Source organism: Schistocerca serialis, chromosome 5, assembly GCF_023864345.2.
Source record: "Schistocerca serialis cubense isolate TAMUIC-IGC-003099 chromosome 5, iqSchSeri2.2, whole genome shotgun sequence".
Taxonomy (NCBI): Eukaryota; Metazoa; Arthropoda; class Insecta; order Orthoptera; family Acrididae; genus Schistocerca; species Schistocerca serialis.
In genome coordinates this window covers 130,154,947-130,181,736 of record NC_064642.1, presented here as the reverse complement: position 1 = coordinate 130,181,736, position 26,790 = coordinate 130,154,947, and the positions used below count along the sequence as shown (strand labels likewise).

At 44.4% G+C, this 26,790-nt stretch overlaps 1 protein-coding gene across 2 annotated transcripts in view; it reads left to right on the top strand.

Moving 5' to 3' along the window:
* Nucleotides 1–26,790, top strand: part of LOC126481502 (uncharacterized) — a 332,833-nt gene that overhangs the window by 155,152 nt on the left and 150,891 nt on the right. The window contains exon 1 of one of the 2 annotated variants that reach the window (XM_050105293.1): nucleotides 8,075–8,188. The exons of the other annotated variant lie outside the window; for it this stretch is intronic. Coding sequence (XP_049961250.1) covers nucleotides 8,120–8,188 — 69 coding nt within the window. The 5' untranslated portion in view covers nucleotides 8,075–8,119. Of the gene's footprint in view, nucleotides 1–8,074; nucleotides 8,189–26,790 lie in introns of those variants that run through there. 2 annotated transcript variants of the gene reach the window in all.

Genomic DNA, 26,790 nt, shown 5'->3' with positions numbered 1-26,790 from the left:
CGATGCCAGAAAAGTAAACTTTTTCCTTTACACCTGAAAGTAACTGAAACAATAAGAAAGAAAAATTGTAAAGAATGTAGCAACTAGTTGCGGAAACATAATACTTTCGAGACGGCTGAAACTAAGTGACCCTGTAATTCTTTTTATACAGTATGTATCCGTGGTGTCGCCGCCAGACACCACACTTGCTAGGTGGTAGCTTTTAAATCGGCCGCGGTCCATTAGTATACGACGGACCCGCGTGTCGCCACTGTCAGTAATTGCAGACCGAGCGCCGCCACACGGCAGGTCTAGAGAGACTTACTAGCACTCGCCCCAGTTGTACGGACGACTTGCTAGCGACTACACTGACGAAGCCTTTCTCATTTGCAGAGAATATAGTTAGAATAGCCTTCAGCTAAGTCAATGGCTACGACCTAGCAAGGCGCCATTTATCCTTTGCTATGTATCTAATGAAGCATGTACAGTAACAAGACCAATGTTCACCAATTGTGGATTAAAGTTAAGTATTCCAGCAGCTACGTACTTTTCTTTATAGCATTCATTACGTATCCTGTTTCAGACCTCACGCCAGCCTGCGTGAGTTTAACGCGTGCATTTCGGCCTTCTCTAGCTATACAACAGTATCAGTATTTTCTATGTTTTTTTTATTCTGAGTGGTAGTGTTTTACCAGATAATCGACGTGTTCTGGATATTTACACTCATTTCCAAGTTTCATGCTTAATTTGTAAAGTACTGACAATGACAACTCACACCTGAGAGAGCATTTTTATATGTACATAACATCGAATATTACAGAACATACTTATATTAATAAGAGAAGTCCCAGAATCTTTCAGAAAAGTGAAGGAGAATATTAAAATTTTTGCACCTGTCAGGATGCGAACCACAGCTTTCAGTTTCATAACTCCACATCTATACCAACCGCACGTCACTAACGATGTACAAATTGTGACTTTGACCTGCGTCATCGATCACCTAAAAACTTTAAACGCCTTTTAGTGACTGACTGAAATTTAACTGCACAAATTGTACCAATATGGACGCCATTTCGAGACATAATCAATGTGCAGGTGTTTTGAAACAGTTCATGGCACGGAAGTTATAATGTAAAACACATCAATACGGCGTCTTCAATGTCCTTCAGCCAAAGTACACTTAGGTGACAAAAGTCATGGGATAGCTATATGCACATATGGAGATGGTGGTAGTATTGAGTGCACAATGTATAAAAGGACAGTGCATTGGCGGAGTTGTCATTTGCACCCAGGTGACTCACGTTAAAGAGTTTCCGTGGTGATTATGGCTGCGCGACAGGAATTAACAGAGTTTGAACACGCACTGGTAGCTGGACCTAGATGAATGGGACATTCCATTTTGTAAATCGCTAGGGAATTTGATAAACCGAGATCTACAGTGTTAAGAATGTGATTTCCAAAAGGCTTTTGATACCGTTCCTCACAAGCGACTAATAATCAAATTGCGTGCATATGGAGTATCGTCTCAGTTGTGTGACTGGATTCGTGATTTCCTCTCAGAGAGGTCACTGTTCGTAGTGACAGATGGGTAAATAATCGAGTAGAACAGAAGTTATATCTGGCGTTCTGCAGGGTAGTGTCATGGGCCCTCTGCTGTTCCTGATTTACATAAATGATCTAGGAGATAATCTGAGCAGCCCCCTTAGATTGTTTGCAGGTGATGCTGTAATTTACCGTCTAGTAAAATCATCAGACGATGTGTTCCAATTACAAAATGATCTGAAGAGAATTTCTGTATGGTGCGAAAAGTGGCAATTGGCACTAAACAAAGAAAGTGCGAGGTCATCCAAATTGGTACTAAAAGAAATCCGATAAATTTTGGGTATACGATAAATCGCACAAATCTAAGGGCTGTCAATTCGACTAAATACCTAGGATTACAATTACGAGCAACTTAAATTGGAAAGACCACATGGATAATATTGTGGGGAAGGCGAAACAAAGACTGCACTTTGTTGGCAGAACACTTAGAAGATGCGACAAACCCACTAAAGAGGCAGCCTACTTACACTTGTCCGTCCTCTGCTGGAATATTGCTGCGCGCTGTGGGATCCTTACCTGGTAGGATTGACGGAGGACATCGAAAAAGTGCAAAGAAGGGCAGCTCGTTTCGTGTTATGCAATAGGGGTTAGAGTGTCACTGATATGATACGCGAGTTGGGGTGGCAGTCACTGAAACAAAGGCGGTTTTCTCTGCGGCGAGATCTATTTACGAAATTTCAGTCGCCAATTTTCTCTTCCGAATGCGAAAATATTTTGTTGACACCTACCTACGTAGGGAGAAATGATCATCATAATAAAATAAGAGAAATCAGAGCTCGAACGGAAAGATTTAGGTGTTCCTTTTTCCCATGCGCCATTCAAGAGTGGAATGGTAGAGAAGTAGTGAAAATGGTTCAATGAACCCTCTGCCAGGCACTTAAGTGTGAATTGCAGAGTAACCATGTAGATGTAGAGGATACCAAATTCCAGGCATTACTTCTCACCAATGACAACACAGTGGCTGACGGCCTTCACTTAACGACCGACAGCAACGGCGTTCGCGTAGAGTTGTCAGTCTTGACAGACATGCAAAACTGAGTGAAGTGACCGCAGAAATCAATGTGGGACGTACGACGAACTTATCCGTTAGGACAGCGCGGCGAAAATTGGCGTCAATGATCTATGGCAGCAGACGGCCGATACGAGTGCCAATGCTAACAGCACGACATGACCAGCAGCGCCTCTCCTGCGCTCGTGCCCATATCGTTTGGACCCTTGACGGCTGGAAAACCGTGTCCTGGTCAGATGAATCCCAGTTTCAGTGGTTGTGTTAGGTTTCGCATGTGGCACAATCTCACGTAGCCACGGACCCAGGTTGTCAACAAGGCAGTGTGCAAGCTGATGGTGGCTCCATAATGGCGTGGGCTGCGTTTACATAGAATGGACTGTGTGCTCCGTTATGTTCGGCTACTTGGAGACCATTTGCAACCATTCATAGTTTTGATGTTCCGAAGCAACGATTGGATGACACTGCGCCATGTCACCGCGCCGCTGTTGTTCGCAGCTCGTCTGAAGAAGATACTGGACACTTCGAGCGAATTATTTGGCCACCCAGATAGCCCGACATGAATCCATCTACATCTACATCTACATCTACATGGATACTCTGCAAATCACATTTAAGTGCCTGGCAGAGGGTTCATCGAACCACCTTCACAATTCTCTGTTATTCCAATCTCGTATAGCGCGCGGAAAGAATGAACACCTGTATCTTTCCGTACGAGCTCTGAATTCCCTTATTTTATCGTGGTGATCGTTCCGCCCTATGTAGGTCGGTGTCAAAAAATGTTTTCGCATTCGGAGGAGAAAGCCGGTGATTGGAATTTCGTGAGATTCCGTCGCAACGAAAAACGCCTTTCTTTTAATGATTTCCAGCCCAAATCCCTTATCATTTCTGTGACACTTTCTCGCAGATTTTGCGATAATACAAAACGTGCTTCCTTTCTTTGAACTTTTTCGATGTACTCCGTCAGTCCTACCTGGTAAGGATCCCACACCGTGCAGCAGTATTATAAAAGAGGACGGACAAGTGTAGTGTTGACAGTCTCCTGAGTAGGTGTGTTACATTTTCTAAGTGTCCTGCCAATAAAACGCAGCCTTTGGTTAGCCTTCCCCACAACATTTTCTATGTGTTCCATCCAATTTAAGTTGTTCGTAATTGTAATACCTAGGTATTTAGTTGAATTTACGGCTTTTAGTTTAGACTGATTTATCGTGTAACCGAAGTTTAACGAGTTCCTTTTAGTACTCGTGTGGATGACCTCACACTTTTCGTTATTTGGAGTCAACTGCCACTTTTCGCACCATTCAGATATTTTTTCTAAATCGTTTTGCAGTTTGTTTTGATCTTCTGATGACTTTATTAGTCGTTAAACCACAGCGTCATCTGCAAACAACCGAAGACGGCTGCTCAGATTGTCTCCCAACTCGTTTATACAGATAAGGAGCAGTAAAGGGCCTAAACACTACCCCGGGGAACGCCTGAAATCACTTCTGTTTTACTCGATGACTTTCCGTCAATTACTACGAACTGTGACCTCTCTGACAGGAAATCGCAAATCCAGTCACATAACTGAGACGATATTCCTAAGCACGCAATTTTACTACGAGCCGCTTGTGTGGTACAGTGTTAAAAGCCTTCCGGAAATCCAGGAATACGGAATCGATCTGAAATCCCTTGTCAGTAGCACTCAGCACTTCATGTGAATAAAGAGCTAGCTGTGTTTCACAGGAACGATGTTTTCGAAACACATGTTGACTGTATGTAAATAGACCGTTTCCTTCGAGGTAATTCATAATGTTCGAACACAATATATGTTCTAAAATCCTGCTGCAAATCGACGTTAACGATATGGGCCTGTAATTTAGTGGATTACTCCTACTACCTTTCTTGAATATTGGTGTGACCTGTGCAACTTTCCAGTCTTTGGGTGCGGATGTTTCGTCGAGCCGGTTGTATATGATTGTTAAGTATGGAGCTAATGCATCAGCATATTCCGAAAGGAACCTAATTGGTATACAGTCTGGACCAGAAGACTTGTTTTTATTAAGTGATTTGAGTTGCTTCGCTACTCCGAGGTTATTTACGTCTACGTTATTCATGTTGGCAGCTGTTCTCGATTCGAATTCTGGAATATTTACTTCGTCTTCTTTTGTGAAGGCATTTCGGAAGGCTGTGTTTAGTAAATCTGCTTTGGCAGCACTGTCTTTGATAGTGTCTCCATCCAGAGAAGGCATTGATTGTATCTTGCCGCTAACATACTTCACATAGGACCAGAATCTCTTCGGATTTTCTGCCAAGTTTCGAGACCAAGTTTCGTTGTGGAAACTGTTATAGGCGTCTCGCATTGAACTCCGCGTCAAGTTTCGAGCTTCTGTAAGGATCGCCAATCTTGGGGATTTTGCGTCTGTTTGAATTTGGCATGTTTGTTTCGTTGTTTCTGCAACAGTGTTCTAACCTGTTTTGTGTACCAAGGAGGATCAGCTCCGTCGTTTGTTAGTTTATTTGGTATAAACCTCTCAATTGCTGCCGATACTATTTCTTTGAATTTAAGCCACGTCTGGTCTACACTTATATTATTAATTTGGAATGAGTGGAGATTGTCTCTCAGGAAGGCGTCAAGTGAATTTTTATTTGCTTTTTTGAATTGGTATATTTTTCGCTTTTTTTTAGAGGATTTGGGGATTACAATATTGAATCTAGCTACGACAACCCTGTGTTCACTAATCCCTATATCGATTTTTATGCTAGTTATGCTCAGGATTGTTTGTTGCTAAGAGGTCAAGTGTGTTTTCACAACCGTTTACTATTCGCGTGGGCTCATGAACTAACTGCTCGAAATAATTTTCAGAGAATGCGTTTAGCACAATTTCGGATGATATTTTATGCGTACCTCCAGAATTAAATATGTATTTCCGGCAACATATCGAGGGTAAATTAAAGTCACCACCAGCTATTATCGTATGAGTCGGGTACGTGTTTGAAATCAAACTCAAGTTTTCTTTGAACCTTTCAGAAAAGATATGGTACATGATCGAGAGGTCAGTACGTGCACAAAATCCTGCACCGGCGACACTCCCGCAATTATGGACGGGTATAAAGGCAGGTAAGGGGTAAGATAGATACTACCTACAGGGAAATTAAAGAGACCTTTGGAGAAAAGAGAGCCACTTGTATGAATATCAAGAGCTCAGATGGAAACCCTGTTCGAAGCCAAGAAGGGAGAGCAGAAAGGTAGGAGAAGTATATAGAGGATTTATACAAGTGCGGTGTACTTGAGGACAATATTATGCAAATGGAAGAGGATGTAGATGAAGATGAAATGGGAGATACGATACTGCGTGAAGAGTTTGACAGAGCACTGAAAGACCTGAGTCGAAACAAGGCCCCCGGAGTAGACAACATACCATTAGAACTACTGACAGTCTTGGGAGAGCCAGTCCTGACAAAACTCTACCATCTGGTGAGCAAGACGTATGAGACAGGCGAAATACCCTCAGACTTCAAGAAGAGTATAATAATTCCAATCCCAAAGAAAGCAGGTGTTGACAGATGTGAAAATTACCGAACTATCAGTTTAATAAGTCACAGCTGCAAAATACTAACGCGAATTCTTAAAAAAAACTGGAAAAACTGGTAGAAGCCGATCTCGGGGAAGATCAGTTTGGATTCCGTAGAAATATTGGAACACGTGAGGCAGTACTGACCTTACGAATTATCTTAGAAGAAAGATTAAGGAAAGGCAAACCTACGTTTCTAGCATTTGTAGACTTAGAGAAAGCTTTTGACAATGTTGACTGGAATACTCTCTTTTAAATTCTGAAGGTGGCATGGGTAAAATACAGGGAGCGAAAGGCTATTTACAATTTGTACAGAAACCAGATCGCAGTTATAAGAGTCGAGGGGTATGAAAGGGAAGCAGTGGGTGGGAAGGGAGTGAGACAGGGTTGTAGCCTCTCCCCGATGTTATTCAATCTGTATATTGAGCAGGCAATAAAGGAAACAAAAGAAAAGTTCGGAGTAGGTATTAAAATCCATGGAGAAGAAATAAAAACTTTGAGGTTCGCCCATGACATTGTAATTGTGTCAAGAGACAGCAAAGGACTTGGAAGAGCAGTTGAACGGAATGGACAGTGTCTTGAAAGGAGGATATAAGATGAACATCAACAAAAGCAAAACGAGGATAATGGAATGTGGTCGAATTAAGTCGGGTGATGCTGAGGGAATTAGATTAGGAAATGAGACACTTAAAGTAGTAAAGGAATTTTGCTATTTGGGGAGCAAAATAACTGATGACGGTCGAAGTAGAGACGATATAAAATGTAGACTGGCAATGACAAGGAAAGCGTTTCTGAAGAAGAAAAAATTTTTAACATCGAGTATAGATTTAAATGGTTCAAATGGCTCTGAGCACTATGGGACTCAACTGCTGAGGTCAGTAGTCCCCTAGAACTTAGAACTAGTTAAACCTAACTAACGTAAGGACATCACAAACATCCATGGCCGAGGCAGGATTCGAACCTGCGACCGCTGCGGTCTTGCGGTTCCAGACTGCAGCGCCTTTAACCGCACGGCCACTTCGGCCGGCATAGATTTAAATGTCAAGAAGTTGTTTCTGAAGGTATTTGTATGGAGTGTAGCCTTGTTTGGAAGTGAAACGTGGACGATAAATAGTTTAGACAAGAAGAGAATAGAAGCTTTCGAAATGTGATGCTACAGAAGAATGCTGAAGATTTGATGGGTAGATCACATAACTAATGAGGAGGTATTGAATAGAATTGGGGAGAAGAGGAGCTTGTGGCACAACTTGACTAGAAGAAGGGATCGGTTGGTAGGACATGTTCTGAGACATCGAGGGATCACCAATTTAGTACTGGAGGGCAGCGTGGAGGGTAAAAATCGTAGAGGGAGACCAAGAGATGAATACATTAAGCAGTATCAGAAGGATGTAGGTTGCAGTAAGTGCTAGGAGATGAAGAAGTTTGCACAGGATAGAGTAGTATGGAGAGCTCCATCAAACCAGTCTCAGGACTGAAGACCACAACAAGAACAACATAAAGGCAGCATGGCTCAATATTTCTGCAAGGGACTGCCAATGACTTGTTGAGGCGGTCCACTACGCCGGGTACCAGGAGACCCGACACAATATTTGGAGGTACCCCGTGACTTTCGTCACATCACTGTATATCTTTCAGGGGAGCGAAGCCTCCTTACGTCTCGGAAAGTATGTGTAAACAAAGGCACGCCGAGCTTACGGGCCGCCACTGTGCAGGGCCCGGGTTTAGACGTGCCTGTGGTGACGGCAGGTGTTTCGCGGAAGAGCTTTCCCTCGCCAGGATTCCCCGCGTGGCCCGGTGGCCCCACGAGGCAGCCGAGCGCAGCGCAGCGCTCCCAAGGCCGCCCGCCGCCGTCTGGGCCGTTGCGTCACATCCTGTGCCGTCCCTTCCCTTCCCGTCCCGTCCCGGCCTGTCCTGTCCTGTCCTGTCGTGGCGGCCGCTGCGTGGGCGTCGCGGTCTGGCGAGTCCTGCGGCAGCGCCCATGTGCGCCGTCCGCTGGTACCGGCGCCTCCCCGACGCCGAAGACGACGACAGCGACAACCTCTATCACGTACGTTACGTAGCGCGCTTCACGCACGAAACGCACACAGGGTGCTAGCCGCGACAGCAGCCGGCGGCTACGCGGTCTCGCCGTCAACCAACAAAAAACACTATTTTCCCATGCTGTCTGCGGCAACATGCAGTTTCTCTTTCCGAAGTGCTTGGAAAAGTTGGCCGCAAACCGCTGACTCGCACACCAAATAGAGATACAGTTTATTGACGCTAAGTTCTGTCTCGTGCATGATTCAAATGTAGGCTTACCAAATTTTTTTGTAAAAATTTTTCCACTCCATTGCCTGGCTGATGCAGCAACCGTTTCCCAACCAACACTGTTTTTTTTAAATATTTTTTTCGCTCCAACCAAAGACATAATGTCATTTTTTCCCTCGCCATCTTAGGACACAGTTTTAAAATTATTTAAAAGTGTTAGCAGCTTGTTGTTGTTGTTGTTGTTGTGGTGTTCTTCAGTCCGAAGACTGGTTTGACGCTGCTCTCCATGCCGTACAGTACAGTTGCATGCCACCGGGAGAAATTACGGCTGTAGTTTCCCCTTGCTTTCAGCTGTTCGCAGTACCAGCGCACCAAGGCCATTTTGACTGATGCTACAACGCCAGTTCAGTCACTCATCTAGACTGTTGCCCCTGCTACTACTGAAAGAGCTGCTTTCCCTCTTCAGGAAGCATACATTTGTCTGGCCTCTCAACAGATACTCCTCTAATATGGTTGCACATACAGTACGGTACCTGTATCGTTGAGGCACAAAAACCATCCCATCAACGGCAAGTTCCGTGGTTCATGGTGGAAGCGGCGGGAGGGGGGGTTGCGTAACAGTTTACTGAAACATTGAACTTCATTTATTCAGTTGTATTTTTCACTACACGTGACGTCACACCGTCAAAATTACTGTTAGTGTTATCAGCAGTCTAACAAACCAACTATTCTTCACGTTTGTATTTTTTGGCAAACTGCAAAAGATACTAAGTCAAAGTTTAAACAATTTCACCCGACACTTACTAAATATTTAGCAGTTTAGCTTGAACTCCCTTCTCGTGACTTACAACAATCGGAACAAGTTTAACTTCTGTTTGAGCTACCCATTATTCCTGTTACATAATTTATGTTTTCGAAAGAACGCAGAACATTATCATGATACGGCGAAACAACATTAACTATAATTGACTCGGTCTTGGTTCTAGCAGATGAATCATTTGGGCCATATAATTTTTAGCCAGTTCAAAAGTACAATCTGATGTTTTGAAACTGAGTACGTGTCTAGCAGTGTGGGATGAAAATGTAGCCTCTTTAGCAGGACACTCCAAATCGCTGCTATTCCATCCCCGTTACTATCTTCGGATTTAAAAACGTCTCTTATGTTGGCGAAGCAGTAAATTTAGTAGGACTCCTATGTTTGGCTGTTTTCACGTAGTCTTTAATATCATCCTTTCGTTTATGTGTAACAGGAGATTCTCCATTACATAGTTTGCAATAACCGCGTCCATTGTTATTGTCATTACGCAGCTTCAAAAATTTACATTTTTGTTGCAGGTTAGCATTAAACACACTTTCTTTCGCCCATTGCTAAACGACAAGACAAAAAAACGAATAGACCTAAAATGATTAAAAACGTGTAGACAAGTTACTTCACATACGAAAACGGCATAAACGCACTGCCCATGTTGTGTTGCCAAAAGACTAAGCGAAAAGTTGTCTCTCTCCGCTGAGAGAGAACGTTAAAAAAATGCGATGTCGAGCATATAGGTCTCAATTTAAAAAAAAAAAAAAAATCCTCGCTAGCCGTAAAATTCTCAAATCCCGGATATGTTTGCAACCCTGGACGTTACGCCGGAAAGTACCGAAATACCACGAGTATCCGGGTCAATCCCGGACGTACGGTAAGCCTCTTCTTATGGTAGCGATCTTCGTCTACATCTGTACTCTGTAAGCCACCTTATGGGATGTGGCAGACGGTACTCTGTACATTACCGTCACTTCTCCCTATACTTGTTCTAGTCGCGAACGGTCCGTGGGGAGAACGGTTGCTTGTAAACTTCCGCGTGAGCTCAAACATCTCGAATGATACCTCCATGGTCTTTTCACGAGGTACAGGGCTATTACAAATGATTGAAGCGATTTCATAAATTAAATGTAGCTCCATTCATTGACATATGGTCACGACACACTACAGATACGTAGAAAATCTCATAAAGTTTTGTTCGGCTGAAGCTGCACTTCAGGTTTCTCCCGCCAGAGCGCTCGAGAGCGCAGTGAGACAAAATGGCGACAGGAGCCGAGTATGTCGTGCTTGAAATGCACTCACATCAATCAGTCATAACAGTGCAACGACACTTCAGGACAAAGATCCACCAACTAACTCCATTCGGCGATGGTATGCGCAGCTTAAAGCTTCTGGATGCCTCTGTAAGGGGAAAACAACGGGTCGGCATGCAGTGAGCGAAGAAACGGTTGAACGCGTGCGGGCAAGTTTCACGCGTAGCCCGCGGAAGTCGACGAATGAAGCAAGCAGGGAGCTAAACGTACCACAGCCGACGGTTTGGAAAATCTTACGGAAAAGGCTAAAGCAAAAGCCCTACCCCTGACACCCGATGACAAAGTCAAACGCTTTGAATCGGCGCGGTTGCAACAGCTCATGGAAGAGGATGCGTTCAGTGCGAAACTTGTTTTCAGTCATTTTTTCTTAATGGTGAAGTGAACAGACACAATGTGCGAATCTGGACGGTAGAGAATCCTCACGCATTCGTGCAGCAAATTCGCATTTCACCAAAAGTTAACGTGTTTTGTGCAATCTCACGGTTTAAAGTTTACGGCCCCTTTTTCTTCTGCGAAAAAAACGTTACAGGACACGTGAATCTGGACATACTGGAAAATTGGCTCATGCCACAACTGGAGACCGACAGCGCCGCCTTCATCTTTCAACAGGATGGTGCTCCACCGCACTTCCATCATGATCAGCAATTCATGTCATGGCCTCCACGCTCTCCCGACTTAACCCCAAGCGATTTCTTTCTGTGGGGTTATGTGAAAGATTCAGTGTTTAAACCTCCTCTACCAAGAAACGTGCCAGAACTGGGAGCTCGCATCAACGATGCTTTCGAACTCATTGATGGGGACATGCTGCGCCGAGTGTGGGAGGAACTTGATTATCGGCTTGATGTCTAAAGGGGCACATATCGAACATTTGTGAATGCCTAAAAAAACTTTTTAAGTTTTTGTATGTGTGTGCAAAGCATTGTGAAAATATCTCAAATAATAAAGTTATTGTAGAGCTGTGAAATCGCTTCAATCATTTGTAATAACCCTGTATACATAGAAGGAAGCGATCTACTTATAGACTCTTGTAGGAAAGCACGCTCCCGGATTTGCGTCAGTGAACCACGTCGTGTTTCACAACCGATCTCTCGTAACGTCTCGCTCTGGAGGTGGATGAGGATCTGTGACGCTTTCGCGCTTACAAAGCGACTTTGTGACGAAACGCGGTGATTTTTTTCGATCTTTTACTATCTTCTCAGTCTTTTCTGATACAGGTCACAGACTGAATATCAGTATTCAAATATCGGTCGAAAGGCTGTTTTCTAAGTTACCTCCAGCGTTGAGTGGACTGCACTTCCACAGGATTCTTCTAATGACTCTTTCTGCCTTATCTACGATTAGTTTTATGTGGTTATTCTCTTTTGTAATTACCTAGAATTCACACTCCCATGTATTTAATGCATGTGACTGTTTTCTAACGCCCGTTTGGCAGTCCTGTAATCATGCAGTAACGGATCTGTCCATCTATTTACGCATGCGTTACATTTGCTACTGTTGAGGGTCGACCGTCAATCGTCCAAGTGTCGGTCCTCTGCAGATCTTCCTACATTTCTTTATAATTTTCTAGCGCTGCGACTTCTCCGTATACAACAGTGTCATCCACGAACAGCCTCACGGAACTTCCGACATTATCCATTAGCTCTTTTTGTAATACATTACAATCACAGTACTTTGCATTGTTTCCGAGTCTTGTATACACATAATTTTCGTATTTGTGGATCATCGTAGTAAAAGAGTACATTTGCCTAAGCTAAATGTAATTGGCCTTTGGCAAGATTCGCACTGTCAGAATTATGGACTACTCTAATATCAGCCAGTTTCTCATGACTTCAGTGGAAGATTTTTAGGAAACTTAGCATGTAAACAATTAATAATCAGAGTGCAGAACCAAATAGATTAATGTAATTAGCAGAGGAAGAAGCAATGTCGAGAGGAACGTTTTGCTCCTAAATATGAAGCTAATCACTCTGTAAACAAATTTGGCTTAAATGCTAACTCTTAGTGGGAGGTGCTCTGGAAGAGGCAAACAAAACTTTTTGAAGAGTGCGGTTTTCACTTGTTTGGTTTTTCTTTTTTTTGGGGGGGGGGGGGGGGGGAGGCGGTCGGCATTGTCCCGCAGGAGGTGGTGCCATGATGATCATAGTATTACGGCTTGCGTTTTGGCTAGATATGTCTCCTTGGCAGATGCACTGTGTTAGCCTTTAGAGATGGGCGGAGAAGTATTTCTTCAAAGAAACCGCTTTGACGAGGCTTGGTTGAAATGGAAAAGTGTTGTCGCTATGGAAATTAGCATTTCACCTCTGACTGGACACTTTAATCATTATTCCTTGTCGTTACTCTCCAAGATCTTGAGGATATTGATTGATAGTACCAGGCAGTTATGAGTGCATAGGGCAGTCGAAGTCGTCTTCCAGTCCACTGGTCAAAATCTAAGTTTTCCTGGTGGGTTTGTGTAGCAAGTGGCCTCAGAATAATGAGTAGAGACAGTTTGAAAATGACTCGTAGGCCAAAGCGTGGGAAGCGACTCTTATTATAATAATTTGATGGCCACAGCAGTCAAGCAAGTTATCTGCTTTAATATGTACACAAACAAATACACTGCCACACACGCTGCACTCTCAGTTTTTTTGTGCGACGTATTGTTCCTGTATTAAATTAAAAACTATTCCATCCTGTGATCCTGACCAATGATTTTCCGGAGGTTTTCCTTGGTTGTAAGGCGATTTACGGAACTGGAAAACACCTTCCCAATTTTCCCAATTGGGACCCCGGCCTTCTCCACCAGCTTGCCTAGTGTTTGGCTGAAAAGTCCTGACTCTGTAATGGGTTCTTACTGAAAGGGCCCACGCTTCCAGGGTAACGAAGAAAAAAAATTCATGAGTGATGGAGGCTGATCCAGGTTGGCAGTAAAACGTTCATCTGTCACGGCCATTGAGTCGTATAGCAGAATGACAAATGTAACACATCATCTTCGTCGCTCCTCCCTCCGCGTTCCATAGTCACCTGCTGTGGAATCTGTATCGATGAATTCCACACCGATCAGTGGATTTATGGCAACTTTACCTAGACCCTTTCTCAAGTCGTCTGCCGTATCGAGACAATGTCAACTCCTACACAGAAGATGTCAAGAACCATTAGGGTCAAAATTACACACTTGTTAGTGGAAGCTGAACTCAGAAGTTTCAGATAAGGAACTGATGGTCGTAAAATTAGTATTTACTTTTTAATTGAGATAAAAAACTTAAAATTGTAGCAACAGTTCGAAATTACGACTGCCATTCAGAGTGCATACATTTCGACATAGTCCATTGACAGAATTGGGGGCGCAAAATCATTAGGACTCGCTGATTCCACGCGTTGTTTGTGAGAGAGTTCAAATGGCTCTGAGCACTATGAGACTCAACTGCTGAAGTCATTAGTCCCCTAGAACTTAGAACTAGTTAAACCTAACTAAGGACATCACAAACACCCATGCCCGAGGCAGGATTCGAACCTGCGACCGTAGCGGTCTTGCGGTTCCAGACTGCAGCGCCTTTAACCGCACGGCCACTTCGGCCGGCTGTTTGTGAGAGAGGTGAGACTGCTGCTCCGCCAGTAGTCTCTTTTATCTTTACACATGTTCAATTTTTCCGGGAACTACGCTTGTCGCTTGTGCATACAAGTTCATATAATCCATATCCGATACCCAATCATGAATTGTAAACAGTGATAAATTCGTCGTTCCGAAATGTTTTCAATGACAATACGGCAGGCAATTGTTTCATAGGAGACATAAGCGGTTTACAAACAAGTTCTTCAAAAGCATTGCTCTTTCAAGAATCGGAACGTCTGAAATATTCGTTTTCAACCACTGGTTAATTGCCCTCCAAATACTCGCTTTAGGATCCTGTACCGTCCGTATAATTTTGAGCATAAACCTTTGGAAACACTATACGGAACACTACCAAGTGCCGGTACTTCTCTAAGGGCCAGTAACTACTTGGACAATATCAGCTAGCAGAAGGGGAAAATCCCACGTGGGCAAGTTGGCGAAAACTATACGTTGTTATATTTCTATTAAGGCAAGGGCTATTAAAACTGGCCTCGTTCTTCTAGGTGACCATATTGTCTCTGATAAGTCTATGTTAAAGTACTATCACATGCCCTTACGAGCTAATGTTATCTTCATAGATGTCAGCACGGAATTCGGAAATATTCAACAAATTCTACAATTGGCAGACGACAGATTCACTGCCACATCTTCTTCTCAAAGTATATAATTTGACAAGGCGCAGTCACCCAGATATGATAATATGTTCATTTTTAATATTAGAGCGGATTTGTCGGGCCACCCAGGACTTAACAACGGAGCAAATGCAGTTTGTCACACCGTAAGGAGATTTCCTGACGGACGCAGAAGATGCTTAGGCCGTACTTGGCAACTGGAGCGAGGGTGGTCGTTGTGTCACCTCGTGCCACAATGCAGCTACTTAGCAGTCAATTTTTTTAGTATCACACTTTTCGCTCGTTGTTGGATTAGAACAAAATTAGATAGCTCGAAATTTTCGCGACTAAGCCGATTCGCTTCAGCCGAGTTTCGTTTATGATATAACAACTGAAATTGTCCTTCCATGTCATCGGTCTTGGGTACTTCCGTGAAAATTTTTTCTATGTTCGTTATGTGTTGTATCACTGCCCTCGTCTTTTAAACGGGTTTGGAATGCCAATAAAATGGTGGCTCGTTCCATTCCAGAAAGCTGTCAATGTTTCAGTATCTCGTTAAAGAAACACTACGCGTATTATTCTCGCAGCAAGAAGATCGTTCCTTTGTCTAGTATACATATCTGTAAGTGTTTATGAAATACTAGGCGTTACGTGGTGTCCTGTGTAGTGCTATTTGTGTGTGACCACGTCCATCCAGCTTGCATTCGATTTTTCATGGTTTCTCTGACACGATTAAAGCGAATGCCGAAACGGTTACTTTGAAAAAGAGACGGCCGATTTTCTTCTATATCCGCTATCCCTATTGCGCGTCGTCGTCGGTACGTTAGGCAATTACCTTTATTTTTTGTTGCAGTCCGGATGAATAAAATTCAACTCCATAATGCTGGTCGTATATTTCCACAAGGAACGTTGCCATGTGCTCAACACCAAGTCCCTATTTACCCTTACAATACTCACGCTAGCCTTGTCACTGACAGTGCTTAAGTGACAAGAGATACTTGTGACCTCTGTCTTATCGTATTACAGGTACACCCGAGCAGGAAGTTGACGCGGTGATTACCGACTAAGTGCCCATTTGGTGTTCGTTTGCTCGCGTTAGTATTTTCACAAAACAATGTCGCTTCAGAGAAATACACGTTTCCCTATTACGTCTTGCAGTCCATACGCTACGGATATTCAACAGCTTCAAAAAAAATGGTTCAAATGGCTCTGAGCACTATGGGACTTAACATCTGAGGTCATCAGTCCCCTAGAAATTAAAACGACTTAAACTTAATTAACCTAGGGACATCACACACATCCATGCCCGAGGCAGGATTCGAACCTGCGACCGTAGCGGTCGCGCGGTTCCAGACTGAAGCGCCTAGAACGGCTCGGCCACACCGGCCGGCCTTAACAGCTTCGTTTAACCACTACTGTAGTGTGCCGCTGATAAATTAGGAAAAAAGAGGACAGAGTATATAGCACAATAGTATTATTAGGAGCCAGTAGCTCTATATTGTAGGTGTGGTCTGTTAAATTAAGTCGTGCGAAACTAAAAAGTCTCCCAACGACAGGTAATTGTCGGTGCGCCGTTGTTGGCTGTACTCGTAACACCCGTCTGAAATTTGCCAAGGGGTGCCCATCGTGATTGCATCCAAAGACGACATGCAAAGTTCATGGGAGAATCCTTGAGAAACAGCAGTGGAATAAAGTCTGGACTTACTAAAGAGGCAGGTTGGTATTAAAATGTACTTTTACATCTAATAAAGAAGATCAGAATGCTGCGGTAACCCAGCGGGCAAGTGTCAAGACCAGAAATATAAAGCTATGGGTTTAAACCCACAGTCGGTCCTAGCTTGTTTTCACCACTTGTCGTTTCTTTCACCTCTGGCAACATGCTGTTAACGTAAAATCCAAATTGCATCTTCGTGCGGAGCTCATGCGTAACTATACGTCAATCACCCATTCCCCTCTCCTCAAATTGGTAGGTAAGGTAGTTCAACAAGGATGACTAGAGAATATCACATCTAATAGGTCTATATCTAGTGAAGCACTATGGTATTCAGACCAACCTCGGAGTTGATGATACCTTCACTTAATAACAAGTGCGAAAGTGTTCGTTGAGCTTCATAAGCCAAAGATGGCATGAAATTACTAGTATTGGATTAAATTTCCTAGCTTGAAAAATATGGATCCAGATACAGATTTGTCAGTAATATCATACGATTGCCCATTACGTTACCACCCCAAATCACGGGAACACGAAACTGCTGCTATGAACCCACATACCAGTGACACAACAAAATCTTACTAAAGGGTACAGTCGTCCGTTGGTGAACCTCCCGGAAACGAGACCGGCCGGGGTGGCCGAGCGGTTCTAGGCGCTACAGTCTGGAACCGCGCTACCGCTACGGTCGCAGGTTCGAATCCTACCTCAGGCATGGATGTGTGTGATGTCCTTAGGTTAGTTAGGTTTACGTAGTTCTAAGTTCCAGGGGACTGATGACCTTAGCAGTTAAGTCCCATAGTGCTCAGAGCCATTTGAACCGGATACGTGACGAATAGCGAGTAGGATTTGATCAAGTAAACAACCTAATTAACAGCTTTTATTGTAAGTCCACAGACTGCAAAAGTTGTGCAAAGGAAAACGTTGTCCGTAGTAGGATCTTATTGTCACTGTGATCGGCCGCCTAAAGTACTCGTCCCAAAATTACCGAAGTTTTTTATCTTGTTGTGTCCTGTTGACGACGCTAGGCATTTACATTTCGGTGAATTGTCACATGGACACTCCCAAGCCGCGGTAAGGCGCATGACGGATGCTACTTCATAGTGGAACAATGCCCAGCCACACATGGCGAGGAAATGTGCACGACCCTTATTCGAAGGCCTGCACATTCACCTAAACATGCGTCGAAAGAATGTGGTTGGGATATAATTAGTCGGTAATTTGTTCTTTACTGTTCACCGGCAACAACTGCGGATGCAGTGTGGGCGTACAGGCAAACCACGTGGATAAAGATGCGTCAGGAAGACACCTAGTTTCTCTGCTTCCAGGGCACAACATTTGGAGGCTTTGGTTGCAGCATATTCTCAAAATCATAAAAAATGTATACCTTTTCAATCAATAATCCCCTCCTTGTTGACTGCAAACAAAAAAATAACAAAAAAATTGGTTCAAATGGCTCTGAGCACCATGGGACTTAACTTCTAAGGTCATCAGTCCCCTAGAACTTAGAACTATTTAAACCTAACTAACCTAAGGACATCACACACATCCATGCCCGAAGCAGGATTCGAACCTGCGACCGCAGCGGTCACGCGGTTCCAGACTGTAGCGCCTAGAACCCCTCGGCCACCACGGCCGGCAAAAAATAACAAAACAGTGACAAGTTTCGTTGTATCGTCGTCGGTAACTTAAAGGTAGTATTGATACAAGTATGTTGGCATATCTTCTGTTTAGAATCATGTGTTCACTAGATTCTTTTTTATTTTTCGTGTCTTGAAAATCCCTCCTCGCCGTATTCTGCTCAGCTTGCCACGGTTACCAGTAGCTGACAACAATCGTTAGCATTTACTTATTACAACGGAGTGCCCTGTTGGCACCACACGCAATGCGGAGCTGAGTGTCGCAGCTGCAGAGCACGTCTCTTGCAACCTTGGGGCCACCTTGCTGTGGGTCGCGGCTGAATGGATGGCCACTTACTTGTCTACACATCCGCCGGCGTCTACGCGTGTCGCTGGCCTGTGTTCGCCTCCGCTTAAGCATTATCATCGTGGTATGGCCGATGATGGATAACGTCTCCTTTTGCCCTCAGGCACATTTTTTGATATCAGTTAAATCCCTTAAGTTAATCCTTTTTGAGGAATGTATAATTCTACGAAGCAAGTTTACAAATGCTATGAATTTTAAGAGATACACAAAGCATTGTATGAGATCCAGACGATAATGATTAGGTAGTGATAGCCTGAACGTGGACTGACTATAGTCATCTGAACAATTGTGTTAGATGAACACACGAAGGGAGCACAGTAACGCTGAAAGTGTATAGTTTCCCACCAGCCGCACACCTTGCAAGAGAAACCGTTATTACTCGCCGACACAAAACGGCGGCATATCCTCTATGGACACGTTCTGCGGCAACAAGGTGTCATCAATTTAGTAATGGAGGGAAGAGTGGAGGGTAAAAATCGTAGAGGGAGACCAAGAGATGAATACACTACGCAGATTCAAAAGGATGTAGGTTTCAGTAACTACTGCAACTCGGAGATGAAGAGGATTGCACAGGATAGAGTAGCATGGAGAGCTGCATCAAACCAGTCACTGGACTGAAGACGATAACAACAACACCCTCTATAGACCAGAATCAAAAATTATAGTCACTTGAAACAAACAATTTTTAAGTGTTGATTAGCAACACTGATGGTTATAAATAACTGCTTTTGGTGTTTACACGCTGTTGCAGGCCGTCGTATAATTACATATGACATAATTACATACAGTGACCCAAAGTTTACAATTTGTAGAATTCACAAATCGTTGGTCGCTAAACTTTTTTCTATTTTAAAAGTGATTTCGATCTACAACATCATCATCAGACACGTCTAAAAGGGATAAAAGTAATGTGAAAGCTTATTAATGAGAGTATTACGGTATTGTACAATACTACTGGAACAGCATTAACGTGCGTGACCTGAGAAGCAGCTGAAAGTCAACGTATGTGTCTGTCTAAGCTAGCACACAAAACCAAAAAAATTTGTAGACAGGATAGGCATAGTCAAAAGATGTAATAACATAATAGCACAAATTACTCGTAACGTGGGGTGACTGTCAGCATACTGTGCTAGAAGCTGCAGTGCAGACAACTGAAGAGGTTTGGGCGCTAGGTGTCGCTTCCAGCACGCACATTTCACTATTGTGTCTTACAAAAGCAATTTTACGGACATCAAAATTCTTCATAAGCTGAGAGGATATAACTACCACCTTCAGCCTCTATAGTTTCATGAAGTTCCGATAGGTGGCGGCGCTATATGTAGCCTTAAAAATGGCAGCTGTAACGAGGGTGCTTTCCAACGAGTTAGCCGTCATTGAGTTCCTTTTGGCGGAAAGCTAGACACCGCAGATATTCATAGCCGCTTGCAGAATGTCTACGGCGATCCGGCAGTGAATACAAGCACGGTTAAGTCGTTCGGCGAGGCGTCTGTCGTGATCGCAACAAGGTGGCGCAAACCTGTCCGTTCTCCCACCCGCCGCACACAGCTGTGCTGCCATCACGAAATTGAAGAAACGACTGCAGCGTGTTCCTCAGCACAAAAATGCAAACGAACTCCTCCTTCACTGTGACAACGCAAGGCCTCGTGCACGTCTGTGCACCCGAGAAGAACTCAAAAACTTCGTTGGACTGTTCTTCCTCATCCATACAACAGCCTGGAACTCGCACCTTTTGACTTCCATCTGTTTGACCCAATGAAGGAAGCAGTATGTGGATGATGGGGAGGTTACTGATACAGCAAGATGCTGGCACCGACGTAGACCAGTAGAGCAGTACAGTGCCGTCACACAGGCCCTCCCAGTAAGGTGGCGTAAAGCCGTCGCATTCAACGGAGATTATCTTGAAAAATAGGATTTTGTAGCCAAATTGTATGTTGTATTGGAATCCTGAATAAAACCAACTTAATTTCGGGAAAAACGTGTTTTATCACTTACTGAACGCACCTTGTACACTACTGGGCATTAAAATTGCTACACCAAGAACAAATGCAGATGATAAACGGGTATTCATTGGACAAATATATTATACTAGAACTGACATGTGATTACATTTTCACGCAATTTGGGTGCATAGATCCTGAGAAATCAGCACCCAGAACAACCACCTCTGGCCGTAATAAAAGCCTTGATACGTCTGGGCATTGAGTCAAACAGAGCTTGGATGGCGTGTACAGGTACAGCTGCCCATGCAGCTTCAACACCATACCACAGTTCATCAACAGTAGTGACTGTCGCATTGTGAGCAGCCAGTTGCCTGGCCACCATTGACCAGACGTTTTCAGTTGGTGAGAGATCTGGAGAATGTGCTGGCCAGGGCGGCAGTCGAACATTTTCTGTATCCAGAAAGGCCCGTAAGAGACCTGCAACATGCGGTCGTGCATTATCCTGCTGAAATGTAGGGTTTCGCAGGGATAGAATGAAGGGTAGAGCCACAGGTCGTAAAACATATGAAATGTAACGTCCACTGTTCAAAGTGCCGTCAATGCGAACAAGAGGTGACCGAGACGTGTAACCAATGGCACCCCATACCATCACGCCGGGTGATAAGCCAGTATGGCGATGACGAATACACGCTTCCAATGTGCGTTCACCGCGATGTCGCCTAACACGGATGCGACCATCATGATGCTGTAAACAGAACCTGAATTCATCCGAAAAAATGACGTTTTGCCATTTGTGCATCCAGGTTCGTCGTTGAGTACACCATCGCAGGCGCTCCTGTCTGTGACGCAGCGTCAAGGGTAACCGCAGCCGTGGTCTCCGAGCTGATAGTCCATGCTGCTGCAAACGTCGTCGAACTGTTCATGCAGATGGTTGTTGTCTTGCAAACGTCCCCATCTGTTGACTCAGGGATCTAGACGCGGCTGCACGATCCGTTACAGCCATGCGGATAAGATGCCTGTCATCTCGACTGCTAGTGATACGAGGCTGTTGGGATCCAGGACGGCGTTCCGTATTACCTTCCTGAACCCATCGATTCCATATTCTGCTGACAGTCATTGGATCTCGACCAACGCGAGCAGCAATGTCGCGATACGATACATCGCAATCGCGATAGGCTACAACCCGACCTTTATCAAAGTCGGAAACGTGATGGTACGCATTTCTCCTGCTTACACGAGGCATCAGAACAACGTTTCACCAGGCAACGCCGGTCAACTGCTGTTTGTGTATGAGAAACCGATTGGTAACTTCCCTCATGTCAGCGCGTTGTAGGTGTCGCCACCGGTGCCAACCTTGTGTGAATGCTCTGAAAAGCCTATTCATTTGAATATCACAGCATCTCCTCCCTGTCGGTTAAATTTCGCGCCTGTAGGACGTCATCTTCGTGGTGTACCAATTTTAATGGCCAGTAGTGTATATAGAGAAGTGGTTTTCGCTGGGTTATAGCGGACAATGACACCAGTTTTCTGGCATACACAGGTAATTTTTAACGTTTATAGTTGCCGAATTATGACACCGGTTATGTATTTTATTGGAACTACTCCGCAGTTTTGGAAAAAACCTTCAAAGGGTTCTTAATCAACATAGCAAGCGTGGAAGTTGATGTAATATTAAGAAGATAACAGAGCCACAAACCACTGTTACACTGTCGGGGAAAAAGGTCCCACAATTTTATGCCCTTTGGTACCAAGTGTAAACAAACACGTAACTTAGGTTGGGGGGTTAGGTTGTTTGGGGGAGGAGACCAGACAGCGAGGTCATCGGTCTCATCAGATTAGGGAAGGATGGGGAAGGATGTCGGCCGTGCCCTTTCAAAGCAACCATCCCGGCATTTGCCTGGAGCGATTTAGGGAAATCACGGAAAACCTAAATCAAGATGGCCGGACGCGGGATTGAACCGTCGTCCTCCCGAATGCGAGTCCAGTGTGTAACTTAGGTACTGTCCGTGTGTTGATTGTAGTGTTTGTCATATCAAGGGCAGAAAATAATGACCTTGAGCATTGATACATCATTTTATTTATTTTGCAGGCTTTTTCCGTGTCTTCGCAGATTCATCATGTTAATCTGGATTTGGAAATAGTGGTACAGGGTGGCCGGATGCCCTTCCTTTCGGCCCTCCTTACCCCTCCTCTCCCTCCTCCCCACCCATTCAGCTCTCGGACAGAATTTTTGAACCCAATTTGTCAGCGTCTAGTGTTATCCCATGTGAAGGTGTGTCAACGTTTTTGAGTTAAACGTTTGCGTGTAACTCGGGCGGGATGGGAAACATCCCCATTCAATTACTCGGATATGGAAAACCGCCTAAAACCCACATCCGAGCTGGCCGGCACATTGGCCCTCGTCGTTAATCCGCCGCGCTGGTTCTATTCGGGATCAGCGCGGCTCCCTAAAACCTGGAAGCGGCATGCTAACGCTCGCGGCTATCAGGATAGGTGTGAGCGCTGATACAATTATAGAGCTATTCCAGACGCACGATACTGCACGTGGGATTTCACACGGCAGCAGAGGCCCGTTTTTTACGTCATGCCACGTCTTCGGGAGTCTTCGCTGTTTGCTTGCAGAACTCTTGTTTTTATTTTCCTCGCGTTCAGAGGCATTAAGTCAGGTGAGCGTGCAGGCCAATTCATATTTCCCCAACGAGCGATACAATAACGTCCAAATTTTTTATGATCAGACAAAAACCGGCTTTCGGAACGTGCCCATACAGCTATCTCATCAATGGAAGACACAACAATGTGCTTCGACAGTTCTGAATATTCATTAGGACCAAGCAGTACCCCCTGCTGCGAAGTTACATAAGCTTAGACTTGTTTGTTTGAAGGGTTCTTGGGTGTCCAGCCGGATACGATAGTCGAATATCCACGATATTTAGGCGAATAACCACACCGCCATCATGAGGTGGTACTGATGCAGTGGTCCGTCCTCTCTCTGTCTCTATTGTTTAACGGGTCCTAACAGCATATACGCCGGGAAAGCCTCAGATCACAAGCTTAGACTTGTTATGTGACACGCTGCACACGATTTTTGTGTCAGTTATGAGGACAAGGAGATGAGGACAACACCCAGTCCCCAAGCGGAAAAAATCTCCGACCCTTCCGGGAATCGAACCCCGGGCTCATTCGGTTAGCAGTCTGCCGCACAGACCCGGCAGCTACCGAAGCGGATAGGACCTATAAATAATTATGGGGGGGGGGGGGGGATATCCGTCATATTGGTACCATACGGTGTGCATTACAATAATTGGGATCCGCTCCAACTACAGAACTACAGAGTTGCGACTATTTTGAGTCGAATCAATAATACGGGGACCATTTGGTCGCTTATTGTAGAGTTCTTGGGGCTGGTTGGCAGGCCAATGTCGTTTACTCATTTCCGTCAGCCGGCGTGGATTTTCAACTGACCGGTAGTCCATACTGCAGAGACTGATTTGCCCATGTTTTGCAAACTTTTGTGCGCAAAACTTTGCATAGAAAAATCGCATTACTTTGCACTTTTAGTCGACATCGTCTGGGGAACTATAACCGATTTTGAAAAACGTTCCACTCAGGTTGTTCATTCAAGGAAACTTCGAGAACGATGAAAAGAGCTGCAGTGTAGTTCTCGCAAAACATTTCCTTGGCTGACCCGACTCGCGAATTCAAGCTGCCTCGTAGTGACATGCGGAGTACATGTTGCCGCTGCCGGAAAGTTAAATGCATTTTTCTCGGCCGTTGCTGTTCATATTTGTTAGCGCATTTTATTCTTTACATTTCCAGTTTCGTAAATTTTTCAGTTACTGTTTGCGAAGACTAATCGAGCTGTCTTAGCAACATCAGGATACCATACAGTACAAAACCACGACTTTGCTTTAAGGGTTTAATGACATTCACCAGAAATCCATATCCATTTCCATTTACTATCGAACACATTATGAAAGGAGCCGGCCGTTGTGGCCGAGCCGTTCTAGGCGCTTCAGTCCGGAACCGCGCTGCTGCTACGGTCGCAGGTTCGAATCCCGCCTCGGGCATGCATGTGTGTGATGTCCTTAGGTTAGTTAGGTTTAAGTTCAAATGGCTCAAATGGCTCTGAGCACTATGGGACTTAACAGCTGAGGTCATCAGTCCCCTAGAACTTGAACTACTTAAACCTAACTAACCTAAGAACATCACACACATCCATGCCCGAGGCAGGATTCGAACCTGCGACCGTAGCGGTTGCGCGGTTCCTGACTGAAACGCCTAGAACCGTTCGGCCACACTGGCCGGGTAGGTTTAAGTAGTTCTAAGTCTAGGGGACTGATGACCTCAGATGTTAAGTCCTCAGAGCCATTTTAACCATTTGAACATGATGAAAGTCTGGCTAGCTTTACGAGACAGTTGACTGATCGCTAGAGTAGCAGAGCTCAGACAAATGCGCTTCAGACGTACAGCTTAACACGCGAACCGAACATGAATTACCTTCTCCTTACATTTGGTACGATAGGGAAGTCATTTGTAGGGCTTCTTCTCCTGATGGTGGAAGAGTGGTCTGTGGCACTTTTACCTTCTTACTATTTGATGGATTTCCACACACGTGTTGACGTTGTAGTCCTCGCGAAAGCTCTTTCCAATGCCACAGAAAAGTATATAGTTCCTTAAAAAGCTATGATGTCGTAATGCAACGAAGTTAAAAATTACTTTCGTACGGTAGAAAATTTGCTACATGGTCTGCTATAAGTTACCGCAAACTGCGCCTTCAAAGTACTATATTTACTCGCTCTGGATATATTTGGGTGGCCTGTTTTCGCTAACTCATCCTGAATAAACGATAACTTGAAGTTGAAAATAGACATATTCGTAGAACTGGTAGCGAATATTCCAGCTGTTGATGGGACTGTTGCGGGGAAAATGCTGGTAAAGATGACCGCATTCCGATCTGAAAAAAGAAGCATCAATTAAATTCATTGCTCCTTCAATAGAAGAAGCTCATTAAACGTAGCCATCAATTGGGAGTCGGAAAAATAAAGAGGATCAGTATAACGTAACCGAACTGCATCCGGAAATTAGTTTTCCATTTTCTGGTCGCGATTACTTGTGAGACAGAAAAGTAGATTTCTTTACGTGGTACATAAAGTACATATCATCATTGTTTACGATACGAAGCAGTATCACACCTAGAAATCTTCCATGTCAACTGACTCTGGACACGGAAGCCTTTGAAACTGTATCAACCTGGTATACTTGAATCCTTGTATTTTAGAAATTTCAAATGTTGGTTGATTTTGGGGACGGACCAAACAGAAAGGTCATCGGTCCCATCGGATTAGGGAAGGAAGTCGACCGTGACCTTTGAAAGGAACCATCCCACCATTTGCCTAAAGCGATTTAGGGAAATCACGGAAAATCTAAATCAGGACGGCCGGACGCAGGTTTGAACCGTCGTCCTCCCGAATGTGAGTCCAGTGTGCTAAACACTGCGCTAAAAGTAACAGTGGCAAAGTGACAATACGGTTGCTCAGGCCTCGAGAAGAGATTAACTCTGCTACAAAGAAAAAGCGTCGCGCGAACTGGAGCTTCGTCGTAAAAAATTCGGCAGTTGTCGCGGATTCCTTCCGAGTGGTTTAGTATCAGCGACCTGTGGTCTCTGGTGGCTCGTAACAGAGTAATAATGTAATTATGATTTATTCGATTTATTCTACATCTACATTCATACTCCGCAAGCCACCCAACGGTGTGTGGCGGAGGGCACTTTACGTTCCACTGTCATTACCTCCCATTCCTGTCCGTCGGCTGCCGAAAAGCCTCCGTGCGCAAGCGAATCTCTCTAATTTTACATTCGAGATCTCCTCGGGAGGTATACCTCATCCAGAAACGAACCCTCTCGAAACCTGGACAGCAAGCTACACCGCGACGCACAGCGCCTCTCTTGCAGAGTCTGCCACTTGAGTTTGCAAAACAACTCCGTAACGCTATTACGCTTACCAAATAACCCTGTGACGAAACGAGCCGCTCTTCTTTGATCCCTATCTCCCACACTGATGAGCAATACTCAAGTATAGGTCGAACGAGTGTTTCGTAAGCCACCTCCTTTGTTGATGGACTACATTTTCTAAGGACTCTCCCAACGAATCTCAACCTGGCACCCGCCTTACCAACAATTAATTTTATATGATCATTCCACTTCAAATCGTTCCATACGCATACTCCCAGATATTTTACAGAAGTAACTGCTACCAATGTTTGTTCCGCTATCATATAATCATACAATAAAGGATCCTTCTTTCTATGTATTCGCAATACATCACATTTGTCTATGTTAAGGGTCAGTTGCCACTCTCTGCACCAAGTGCCTATCCGCTGCAGATCTTCCTGCATTTCGCTGCAATTTTCTAATGCTGCAACTTCTCTGTATACTACAGCATCATCCGT